The sequence below is a fragment of the Armigeres subalbatus genome, chromosome 2 (genome assembly GCF_024139115.2).
Source record: "Armigeres subalbatus isolate Guangzhou_Male chromosome 2, GZ_Asu_2, whole genome shotgun sequence".
NCBI classification, from domain to species: Eukaryota; Metazoa; Arthropoda; class Insecta; order Diptera; family Culicidae; genus Armigeres; species Armigeres subalbatus.
In genome coordinates, this window is record NC_085140.1 from 446,052,221 (window position 1) to 446,065,301 (window position 13,081).

At 38.0% G+C, this 13,081-nt stretch overlaps 1 protein-coding gene across 2 annotated transcripts; it reads right to left on the reverse strand.

Annotated features, from left to right (window-relative positions):
- Positions 1–9,010: 9,010 nt before the first annotated feature.
- Positions 9,011–12,787, reverse strand: LOC134218138 (stomatin-like protein 2, mitochondrial). 2 transcript variants are annotated; one of them, XM_062697013.1, is made up of 3 exons: positions 12,505–12,787; positions 12,338–12,454; positions 9,011–10,133 (listed from the first exon to the last, which is right to left on the reverse strand). In XM_062697013.1, exons 1-3 carry the CDS (start codon positions 12,586–12,588, stop codon positions 9,198–9,200), a joined length of 1,137 nt encoding a protein of 378 aa, XP_062552997.1. In that variant the 5' UTR covers positions 12,589–12,787; the 3' UTR covers positions 9,011–9,197. The 2 variants fall into 2 exon arrangements, with proteins under 2 accessions (XP_062552997.1, XP_062552999.1); XM_062697015.1 differs by having other exon boundaries at positions 12,338–12,439; positions 12,505–12,786.
- Positions 12,788–13,081: the final 294 nt, after the last annotated feature.

Sequence of the window (13,081 nt, forward strand, 5' to 3'; positions counted from 1 at the left end):
CAAAAGTTGATCCGATTAATGGACGGGAAGACAAGGCACATCAAGAGCCTGCGTGCTGGGCAGTTGTTTGATAAGGTAAATATGTGTTTCATAACACTTTTTTTTTTCAATATTAGGTGATGATTTGAAATTTTACAATGATCAGTGATTATGACATTTATTCAAGCTCAACAGGTCTGACTTGTTGAGTGGGCTCCTATAAAAAAAACATCACAAATTATTTGTAATCTAATAAAAGTATATTTTTGGCTTTCATTACAGATTCTCTTCCTGTGGGTATTATTTTCCATTCAAGGTAAGCTTAAAAAAGTAGTTTCACTATAGAATTCATTACCATCGAATGATGCTAAAAATCATGGACCTGTTCTGAACAACCATGAATTGAAAAAACGATTGCTTCTGACACCTCTTCTGACAAATTTAAACATCAGATGATAATTTTATGAAAAAAATTCAACGGTCAAATAACGGTTGTTCTACATTTTTTGCAGGTCTCGTTAGGTTCGCTTGAGTTGTTCTTCAAAAGGCTCGTTTATACTGGTGAGTATTTAAAATGTCATATTAGATTGGAAAACGACAAGTATTCTCGGCACAGCTACAAAAACCAATAACAGCTAAAATCATTTTGACAAATCTATAACGTAATCGTTTGTGATTGCTCGAGAAGCTAGCGATGCAATGGGACTTCCGTTTTAGAAGGGTATGCCGATGTTTAATAATCTTCCGAGAATATTTGTCGTCACCTTAGTTGATTTTTCTATCACAGGACAAATCAGTTCATGTCAATTTACGTGATGATTCAAATCTTAGATGATTAGGTGATTAAAACACTTTTCAAGCTCAACAGGTCTGACATATGCACTGATAAACATTAGATGAATTTATTTGAAAACTAGTAAAAATTATTCTATAAATACGTACCTCAGTTATTCTTCTAAAGATTAGTTACTCGAGTAAGAGAGATTAACTCAATAATACCTCATTCTGTTATTGATGCCATACTCTGTAATGAACTAGCCTTGCATAAGAAATAAAATACCAAAAATCATTATGCACAATACTTCTGGCATAACATACTCTGTTATTGAAATACCAAACACATCACAAATTAGTATTCGTTTAGTATTGAAATGCCTGAAGTATTTTGCATATTATCTTTGGTACTTTACCTCTTATGCAAGGCTAGCTCATACCTTCTCGGGTAAGGTCGTTTTTTTTTGTTGTTTTTAGGCTGAATTGAATTATTTGAAAAAAATATTTAAATTTACTGGTCTTCACGAAAACTGATGAATTTTTAGATTTTTTTTTTCACGGACCGAAGCTTTTAATTTGTTCCGGCCTTATTAGATATCATTCACAATTCTTCATAATAATAACCTATTTAAATAATGCGAATATTATTTTAAGCTTTTAGTGGAATGTATTTACTTGTCATAAGTCGAGTTTGTACAATTCTATTTAATTCCACTACATTTATTGTACCTTTGACAGATACGTATTTCGTATGCGTATTTTAATAATCTATTCTTCAATGTTTTTCTACTAATGTTTATCAAGCCTTGTTGCTTATTCCCTATAATATTATGTATTCTATTTTGTTCTAAAAATTTTGTTTTTTGCTTTTCATTACAGATAATTTCCACTGATAAAGGTCGTTTGTTTTGCGTTTAAAGGTAGGTAGGAATGATATTCAACTTAATCTTTCTAGGATCTTTTTTCAAATGGGCGAAATTGATTCTGACCTTAAATGGCAATTCTGATTCCATTTCAAACTATTTTGGCCAACTAATGTTACTGCCGATGGTTGCATATCAGGCCCATCTTTGCTGGGTTTCCTATTCATATACAGAAAGAATAGATTGCCATCTATATGGCAGTAACATCAGTTAAACGAAATATGCTGAATAAAGAAAGTATGAGTCGTTGTTTCAAATTTCAAGGTCAAGTTACGCCAATTTGAAAAAAGTTCCTAGATTTGTTCGTTTCTTTCATCGAATGATGCTATAAATCATGGACCTGTTCTGATCAACCATGAATTGAAAATACGATTGCTTCTGACACCTCTTCTGACAAATTTAAACATCAGATGATAAATTTAAGAAGAAAAATTTAATCTACGATCAAATAACGGTTGTTTCTAATTTTTTTTTGCAGGTCTCGTTAAGTTCGCTCGGATTGTTGTTTTTCAAAGGGCTCGTTTATAGTGGTGAGTATTTAAAATGTCATATTAATTTGGTGAACGACAAGTATTCTCGGCACTGCTACAAAAACCAATAACAGGTACAATCATTCTCGGAGACGAGCCAGCATGGAGCTGAAAGTCTCCTTAATAAAGATACAAAAAAAACAATCGTTTGTGGTGGTTGCTCTAGAAACTAGCGATGCGAAGAGACTGCCGTTTTAGAGGGGTGTGCCGATGCGTAACAGCCTGCCGAGAATATCTGTCGTCACCTTAGTTGATAATTGTATCACAGGACAAATAAGTTCTTTCTTGTCAATACGTGATGATTCAAATCTTAGATGATTAGGTGATTAAAACACTTTTCAAGCTCAACAGGTCTGACATACTGATAAACATTAGATGAATTTCGTTAAAAACTAGAAAGAAATTTATTCGAAAACGGAGCACAGTTGTTCTTCTAAAGATTAGCTAAGGCCGATTTTTTGTTTGTTTTTGGACTGAATTGAATTATTTGAAAAAATGATTGATACTTAATAGTTTTTACTAAAACTGCTCAGTCTTGTAAAGGCCAAAGCCTATGCCAAATTAGTTATCATTCACAAATTCTTTATAATAATAAACTATTTAGTTTTGATAATCTATTCTTCAATGTTTTTCTACTGGTGTTTATCAAGCCGTGTTGCTTATTTCCTACATATCATTTATTCTATTTTGTTCTAACAAATTTGTTTTTTTTTTCTTTCCATTACAGACTATTTCCACCGATGAAGGTTGTTTGTTTTTCGTTTGAAGGTAAGAATGATATCCAACTTAATATTTTGTTCGTTTCTTTCATCGAATGATGCTAAAAATCATGGACCTGTTCTGATCAACCATGAATTGAAAAACCGATTACTTCTGACACCTCTTCTGACGATAACTCGTGATGAGATCATTATCAGATCTTAAAATTGTCTGTTTCATTAACGTTTTTTACTTTCTTTCCATACTTGCAGGTCGTTGTTTATTCGATTATCGGGGGTTCATAAATATCAGCCGAGGGGCCAAGTAATAATCACGTTAGGAGGGAATGCTTGGCCTTTAAGATAAAAATCTCTGACAAACAAATCGTGGCAAAATGGATCACACAAGACCGCCCAACTTGCTTCCATCGGATAGTCGCATCAATCTTCCGTTTCTCGTTCAGGGTTACTTTATATAGAGCAGCCTGTGGATCGCCAATCATAGCATACCAAAACATCACTCGTTTTGGGTGCTTACGCTAAGGCGACTTGCGTTCAATCATCGGGCAAATATTTAACAGATGCAACAGGTGAGCATTTTTAAAATAAGAACCAAATTCTTCACCTCCGCTTGAACTGGGTTTAAGTGGAAATGATTAAGAGACGATTAAAAAGTAGAAAATGTACGAATGATGTCAAACAATCATGGACCTGTTCTGAAAAAAGTAGAGTTGAAAAACGATTGCATTTCTGACAAATTTTCCGACTTTTAATATTCACCACTATTCTTGTTTACGGACGACCGATATTTTCGAACAAATGCGATTCGTTCGAACCGTCTCCCCATTTGATTGTTCTGGCGCAAACGAGAATGCGCATCAACTTTCGTTCGGAAGAGTATTTATACGTAAACAAGAATGTGGATGATTGTTACTTGAAATCAATATCCACCTTAAGTTACATAAATTCAAAACTAATTCTCAGTTTCTCTTTTTCCATTATTACAGATTTACATGTTGTTCGTTCAGTTTGTAACAGCTTTTCAAGGTATGTATATGGACTAAATGGAAAAGGCATTTTGAGAGTCTGTGCACGGTTGGCTAACTATATAGTGATGAAATTAATATTCACGGACCTGTACGCATGCATCGTGATCGATTTGAATGTTCTGAGCTCAGTTAGCAAACCTATGAAGGCTACGATATTTGCGGACATTGTTTGTCGAGAGGCCACTAATAGGAATATTTCTTTTGTTACAGATGCGATCCTCATCACTATTACGGTTGTACGAACTTTTCCAATTAATGGATACAAGAGACAAGCAGCGGGTCTCCAGTAGCCTTGCGAGGAAAGGCGTAGAACTGCCAACCGGAGATGACGAGTTAGATTCTCGGTCCGGTCTAGGATGTGTGTGAAAACTGTGTGGAAACTTTCTCGACACCCTGGGCATAATGTATCCATTGTACTTGCTACACAAGATACTCATTCCTGAAATGGCGGTCATAGAAAAGCTTTCAATTGATAACTGATGAAATGCTAATAGAATACTAAGTTGAAACGCAGGCCAAGTTCCAGTTGGAATGAAGAGTCATTGAAGGAGAAGCGTGTTGATTTGTGATAAGATGAGATGCAGATGAGACGTTTATCATTATCGCGATATTATCGATTTCAAATGACGGAATAGGATCGATATCCAATCTCTCTAAAATGAAATCTTTCTCTTAAAATTTCTCCCTTCCACTTAACTCCTAAGCGGCGGTCCCCCATACGCTTAAACTTGGTTGATCTAAAGTAAGGTTACGTTTTGAAAATATGCAAAAATGAAAGTAATACCTACGGTATTCTATTTACTCTACTGCTTGAAATCAATTAGGGTTTGCATTTTATTCTATTTTCAACACCAGGAACATTTCTTAAGATGCATAAATCACCATTTTGCCGAAGGATGATCCTTCGTTTTTAATTTCATTTTCCGCCAGTTCTAGATGCAATGGTTCCGAACTTTCTATAAGTCTTCTAGATTTCAAGTGGAACTTGGCCAATTTAGTTTTCCATTAGCATTTCCACAGTTCTTAATTTAAATCTTTTCTGTGACATCTTGTATCTTGTGTGGGAGGGGCCTTCCTTAGCCATGCGGTAAGATGCGCGGCTGCGAAGCAAGAACATGCTGAAAGTGGCTGGATTCAAGTGGCTGGGTTCCCTGGGCATACATAAATGTATCATCGTGTTAGCCTCATGATATACGAATGCAAAAATGGTAACTCAGCTTAGAAACAGTGAAGCTGCGAGGCGGCAATGTCCCATTGGGAGATGTAATGTCATTAAGAAGAAGAAGTATCTTGTGTGGGAAGTACAAAAATGGATACACACAGAATTCTGTGTACAAAAATTTACGCGGCGTTTGACTAACGAAAGGAACGGTCGCGCCAGACGAAACATTGCAATGCTATTGTAGGGTGCTGTCAATACGATACACTGCGAGGCTGTAATGTTTCCAAAAGCGCATGGGCACAACATTCCACGCGGCGTTTCCTATTCGAAACGAACAACCGCACCTTAGGAAAGGCCGCAATGTAATCTTTCCATAAGAATACAGTATACAAGCAGCAAAAAGCGCGGTTTGTCGTTTCCTTCGGGGAGCGGCGCGTGTAGTTTTGTACTAACGCATTTTTAATATAAATATTCGCGTAAACAGCGACTCCAACGTATTCCAACAGGAGCATGATTTCTCTCGTTTCTTTTTTTTTTATTTCAAAGCTCAGAAAGAAAAATAAATACACACATCAGAGAAATATTTATTTGTCTTTATTTTTAGATTATCCGAAATTGTCAATTCTATGGAATTTAAAAGTCTTCGAATACCTAAGGTTTGACAGTTCAATATAGGTATAGATTGGGCTTCACTCTGAAGTAATGTGACCAGCCACTTTTTTGTTGTAGGCCTTATGTCAAATGGCCCACAGTATTTGACACAATTTTTTTTAACGATTAGGGTAATTCGCCAAATGTTGAACGGCTAATTTCTTCGCCTATTGTTGAACGCACGTGCATTTCTTATGGGAGTTCAACAATAGGCGAAGAAATTAGTCGTTCAACATTTGGCGGTTTCCTCTATGACAAATAGCTTTTAGGAAATTAATCATGTAATGCCAACCGACATTATGCCATGGGTATTTACTCCCCTGTAGTAATCATATGAATCGGTGCCCAATTTTGCCGAACTCTAGAAAGAAAACTTACTTTGCAGTCTTAATCTGAGCCCCAGGTCTAAATAGGTTAGTATAGATTCATTCTCGGACTCAGCCCATATGAGTCGTTCAAGTTCTATTCGATAGTGAAATGTTTCTAGTTTATGGTTTGGTAGACTGGCTTAAGACCACGCAGTAGCAGGAAACAAATCTGTGCTATTCTACGCTAGCGAAACATGGTGTGTATCAGTGGAGAACACTCAACGGTTGTCGGTGTTCATCAACAGATACATGCGGTATACAATTCGGGCCTGGTGGCCTCACAACTGGAACTAAAACAACGAGCTCCATCGTCGTTGTCACCAGATATCGGCCAGAAATTCGGGATCGAAAGTGGGGCTGGTTCGGTCACACTTTACTGTAAACAAGAATTAGACTGGAAACCAGCGGGACATCTCAGCAGAGGTAGACCCAGAGCCTCATGACGGCGAAGCCTCAATAAAGAAAAAAACATAAGTCGATCGGAATCTAACCTGACAACAGGTTAAAACGATAGCTGCACATCGTTCAGGATGGAGATGTTTTAAGTCAGCCCGAGTCAGTTTTAAGCAAGCGCTGGCTGCTGGCAAATTTGGTGGTTTCAATACTGCGGTACGGACGTCTAGTAAGGATGTCAGCGTCAGCACTGAGCGCAAACTGCAACGTCCGAGAGCTGAAAAGCGCGCCTAACCCTTCTAAGCCATCCACGGTATCTCGTGAGGTAGCATGCGCAGACGAGTATTACTACGTCCTCCTGAATTTTGGCTTGACCCGCAGAGCACGTATTATTCAAGTGGTAAGCACCAGCTCTGTCCAGGTGACAGAATCGTCTGAAGACTCGCAGAAGAGAGGAATGCGAAGTTGGATGCGTGCAGAATATTCACTACCAGCGAAAACATCGTCGGAAGCAGGTTCCAGAAAGCTGAACAGTGGAATGCGATTGCAAGAGTGACGGCAGGATAATCGAAATTCCTTAACGATTTTGGAGCATGGAGCAACAACAGGCCGCCTCAGATTCGTACAGCTTTCAACACATATGTCGAAATTTCTGTCAAAGTGACGTTTTATTGCTAAAATTTGACATCCCTTCTGATGGAATACCAGTTATGTGGCTGAGTAGCCGCACATTCTGCCGAGCTACAGCAATAAAAAAAACAGAGTGTGTAGATCCCACGCCGGGTACTAATCCGAGTAGATCGTGGCGTGCTAACGTACTGGCTTCGAGTCGTCAGGACACCCATTGAACCCGAAGCTATCTCTACCACGAAGCTTGTCGGTTGCGGAGGAGCTCCCGACATCGGGTAATTCCGTGAAAGTAGCATTGATCTATCCAGGGGTCAACTGGGATCTGAACGCCAATTTAGGTTATATGAAGTGCAAAGTTCGCCAAAGTAATGAATGCACAAAGATCATACCTTCCGAAGAAGTACCGAAAGGCCGTTCGGGGTGGACCAAGACTGGATCCCAAGTTTATTCTTTATTTAATGGTAGGAATTTCCAAATCCCACAAAATAGTGGGAGGGATGGTAACTCCGTAGAAACGAGCGCGTAAACACATTAGGGGCAGTAGGGCAATATGAACATACGGGGCAATATGAGCCACCCTCATTTTGAGCTTATTGACAAGTTTTATCATGTAAAAGTTATATGATCTTTAAGAGGATGCTCCACATATGCATCAACGTGAAAACCGCATTAAAATTCAATTCAAATATGAAAATATACTTGAAAATGTAAATTTTCACTGCATAGGCAAAATTATTATAAGATTTCAAGTTTATAAATAAGGTTTTGACACAAAACTGATTAAAATACAGGTCAAAAATACACCACAATCAAAAGATATATTAAAATTGAATATTGTGCACACATGTTTATATTGATACAAATCTGAATTTATCATAAAACTTTTTTTTCCCAAAACCAGTCTCTATGGGGCAATATGGGCATACCTGCATAGAACAAGATATCTGGCCTTAAAATGCGAATCAGTTCTAATTTCAGTATTCAAATACAAGAATATTATCATACATGTAAGATTCATTACGGAAAAATTACAACAGCGCATTATTGCGATAGAAACAGAAAAAATGATTATTGACCAATTGAAATGTGGCTGGTCAAACGGTGAAGAGTGGCAAATCAGTTCAGTCCGCTGTTGTGCATTTTTTTCATTTTATTTGGTATGGAATACTCACAACTGTTGTAGGAATATCATATTCTTCTATATTACGATACTTTTTTCGCCTAAATAAAGGTTTTTGGAAGGGTGGCCCATACTGCCCCAAATGGTGGCTCATATTGCCCCCGTATAGTCGGGAACACACATTGAAATCAATACATTTTCAAAAGTGCATTGCAACAACTTCCAAACGCATTTTTCGTCATTCATCGACGTTATATGAAAGGTAACATTCTCTAGTATAAGTCAACTACATTTGAACGATGCTTTTTTGAGCTTTTCAGCGCTTTTCGGAACGATTTTCTTAGGTGGCCCATATTGCCCCGATCACCCCTATTCCACATTGTAAGTGTGCATGAAGGCGAACGAATCACGAAAGTGAGACGCGCGCTATATGAGATTTACGGCTGCATATTGTTAATTTAATTCAAAATTGTTTGCATGACGTTGATGGACTATAATAGGTAGACATCGTTTTGGAAGCAGTACATAATACCACGCAAAACAGACTTGCATCCTTATTTTGTTTATGTTCGATCGCTCTTCATGAAAGAATGGTTCACATTCTTGTTCCCACCAGCCAAATCATGGGAAAATAATTCTAACGAATCGGATTCATTCGAAAGTGTCGTACGTCAATTATATACACCAGTTTTTATAAGGATCTGTTCTCAAAATAATTAAATCAACAATAATATAATTTACCTTAAACTTTATTTACATCAACAGATTAAGTGGCTCTTGAATACTTCTTCTGTAATGTTTCTTTCGATGCCAAAACTGAATCACGTAGCATAACAACTTTATGTTTATTTGTATGCCAATTGGACAATGTTTGTCTACTAAGCATAACTTCATAACCCTGCAACACTTCCCGACTGAGATTATTCAACGATTTTAGTGGTATCCCTCTTAGCAGCAACATCTTCAGCTTCATACACTGTACTCTCCACAGTCGCTTCACCCTCTGGTTCTATCAGCTTAGCGGATGGTCTCGATAGACTTTTATAGATTTGCAAGGCTTGACCAACCATCGAAGACACATCCGCCGCATTCGATGGAACAATTAGCGTGTTGTTTTCCTTGGCCAGATTTTCAAAAGCATTCACATATTTTTCCGCCACCGCTAGTGATGCAGCATCTCTGCCATGCTTCGACAGTAAGGATTCAGCCACGACCCGTAAACCCTTGGCACGTGCGTCAGCAACAGCGATGAGCGCTGCTGCTTCACCATTCGCACGATTGATCTCCTCTTGCTTTTGGGCTTCGGACGCAAGTATGCGAGACTGGCGTTTGCCCTCAGCTACGTTGATTTCAGCAGCCCGTACACCTTCAGACTCCAGAATAGCAGCACGTTTTCTACGTTCAGCTTCTACTTGCATTTGCATAGCTTCATGGACGCGACTTGGCAGTTTAATGTCACGAATTTCATAACGAAGACACGAAATACCCCATGCTTCAGAGGCCTTGTTGATGGAATCCACGATGCTGATGTTGAGTGATTCACGCTCTCGGAAAATTTTGTCCAACGACATCTTACCTAGTTCGGATCTCATTGTTGTTTGAGCCAGCTGCGTAATGGCAAACTCAGGATCTTCAACCCCATAGGAAGCTAGGTAAGGATTGAGAATCCGTAGGTAAAGTACACCATCGATGCTAAGAGTGACATTGTCCGAGGTAATTGCAGATTGTTTCGGAACATCGATAGCGATTTCCTTCAGACTTTGGACGTACTTAACGCGATCTACTACCGGCAGTAATACATTCAACCCGGGTTCAAGAATTCGGTGGAATTTCCCCATTCGTTCGACAATCCAGGCCTGTGGGAGATATGTTTTATTAGATAATACGCCTTTTTAGTTGCGGAATAGATCTATCAGTAATTTTTACCCAAACCAAAGGCCAGGACAATTTGATTCTTTGCTAAACTTTAAAATTATGAAGAAAATGAAAAAAAAATTAATAAAAATGATGAAATACCAAAACTTATTGGTTTTTTCAAGTAATTTACTTGAAAAAAATAATATAAAATATTTAAATTTTTCTTTCTTTTTTTAATCACAGTTTAAATGCCAGGGGAGGAAGAAGAAAACAATTTCGGCCTAAAAATGAATTAAAAGTGCACATTTAAAATAGTGTTCGGGCTTAAAAAACAGAAAATTAGCGCTTAAATCAAGTAGGGTAGAGAACCATTTGGGCAGCACCCCCTATTCCCGTCAGCAACGTTCATTACTCGAGAGCATTACATCCGAATTACTTGTTTTTTAGTACATGGTTAGTTTCTGTCAATATCAAGTGATGTACAAACAATCAAGCCATTTGGTTGGAACGCGGTCGAGTTATCAACGTTGTGGACGAGAATAGGTGGTGCTGCCCAAATGGTCCCGCTCCCTATATGTAGTTTCAGTACCAATCAACATTTGCGTCACCCGGCTTTTCTGCACTCTAAATAATCATCACGTCATATTCACGTGAAAAATCACGTAACTGATCTGTCTTGAACAAACGACGATTGTTACGTGATGTTAGTAATGGTCACCTGAAATTCACGTAACTTTTACTAAAAATCTTGGTGAATATGTTTGTATGTACTCGTAAACAATTAAAGTGAAATTGTGTTAGTGTGATTGCAGCTTCGGCATTTGCGGAAAACTATAGCATTGTAAACAATCTTCACGTCAGATTTACCTGAAAACAAATATGGTTCTCATCCACCATACTTTTCACGTGAGAGTGACTTGATACTCACGTAAGAATGAAAGACACATAACCTCAGCATAATTATAGGATTGGCAGAGGTGGCGATATTTCATGTGCAACTAGGCGGGGATTTTCCGAACCTGCATGTTCTCTCCTTGGAAAAAAAATCAGCGGAAGTCGGATAAAATTTATAAGATTCGTAGAAAGTAATAAGCCTATAACTACCATTTTCGGTAGCGTTAGTAGAAAATTTCTATTCCAGATTTCAACTGCCAAGAGTGAACTACTTTTTGCTTGATTTAACAGCGGAAATAGCAGCAATTTTTGAGAAAGAAACTAGTTTCATCTTTTTCTACAAATCTAATAAATTTTATTCGACATTTTTCAGTAACTGATTTGTTCTCTCCAACAGTGTTTTCCCGAAGCGCAATGGCCGAATTACAGCATTTTCTGTCTAATGATAAAAACATCATTCTGCATCAAATGCAGTTGAACGCATCAAGTGCATCAACAATGCGAAGAAGTCTCCTGTTTACGGCTGCAGGCAGTCACTAGCTTATTTTGCATTCATTAAAAAACAATTTTGCAATATATTTCAAACCATGTAGTGGTTACCTGATGTCATGTAGCTTTTACTGAAATTTCACGTAACCAGTACGTAGAAATCACGTGAAGTTCACCTGATCAAACACGTAACTACTTTCAAACTTCACGTCATTAGTACTGGAAAATCCAGTCAGATTCACCTGATAAATCACGTAACTCAACGAGGTAAAATTTTGTTCAGATTACATGCCATTCAGGTCACTCTTACGTGAAAAGTATGGTGGATGAGAACCACATTTATTTTCAGGTAAATATGACGTGAAGATTTTTCAGAGTGTGGGGACTTAAGAGCCCCACACATAGGATACGTTTGCGTTGCGTTTGACACATTTCAGATGGGAAAACTGTCAAACGCAACGCAAACGGGTCCTATGTGCGGAGCTCTTTACTCGTCAAATAATTCACTGATATTCTTGTTCTAACGGGGTTTGATGGGCATTCTTAATTAAATGGATAATTTAATAAATGCATTAATGAATGAAAACATGAACGGATCGGATTCGATCGGAAGTTTCAGTCTCCTTGAACAAGAAGAGCAGTGAATACACAATTTCCTGGTGTTGGCTTAGAAAGTTCCTAATTAATATGTGAAACTTCATCCAAGTATTAATTGCCAATTATTTTTACACATATAATATAACTGTACGGTTTAGAGCTTAAGCAAAACCGAAGATAAGTTTGAAAACCATTAGCCGTTACCAGCCTTCAGAAAACGTACCTCTTGTTGCGGAACGAACATGATAACAGTGTTGATGGGCGTCGATTTGTACCGGACTTGGACCTCGGGTAGTCTTTCATTGTAAGATTGGTGCAGCAGATTCTGAAGAGGAAAAATCTGTTCAGTTCTTCAGTACAATAACTTTACTATTAAAACCATTTACTCACTGCCCCGTGATGACCGGTTACGCCAGTACTGGCACTCCATCGGAAAAGTGGCTGCCGTATTGTTCGTGACACAGCGCGAATCATTGTTTCGGCAGGGTCTTAATTTTTTGTTTGCTTGAAAAACGTCTAATCGACCAATGTGAAATATATCCTCTATTGCTAAATAGCGTTGTAATTCTGGAAAAATATTGTGCAAACTTATCTCGCAAAACAACTTTATCAAAGAGAGCACAGTAGCAAAATCGTGCAACTTTTTTATTCAGACTGACGTTTTTAGAACGAACTGTCGTCGTTCAAACACGTCAATTAAGAAATACGCAAGAATGAATGAAAATAGCAACGAAAAGGCCCAGTAGTTTACACAAATTTCGACACGGTTGTTTCATAAGGCCCAATGTCGCAAATGTAAACAATCGGAGATTTCGGCAGGAACTAATAACCTTAGTTCCTGATTTCGGTGTGTACGTCCTGGGACGGGACTTGCAAAGAGGAAAAAAATATTGTCAGATTTTCTGGATATGATACACTGCACGGCGTTTGTAGTGTTCCCAAATGGGTACTTGCACAAAACTTCACG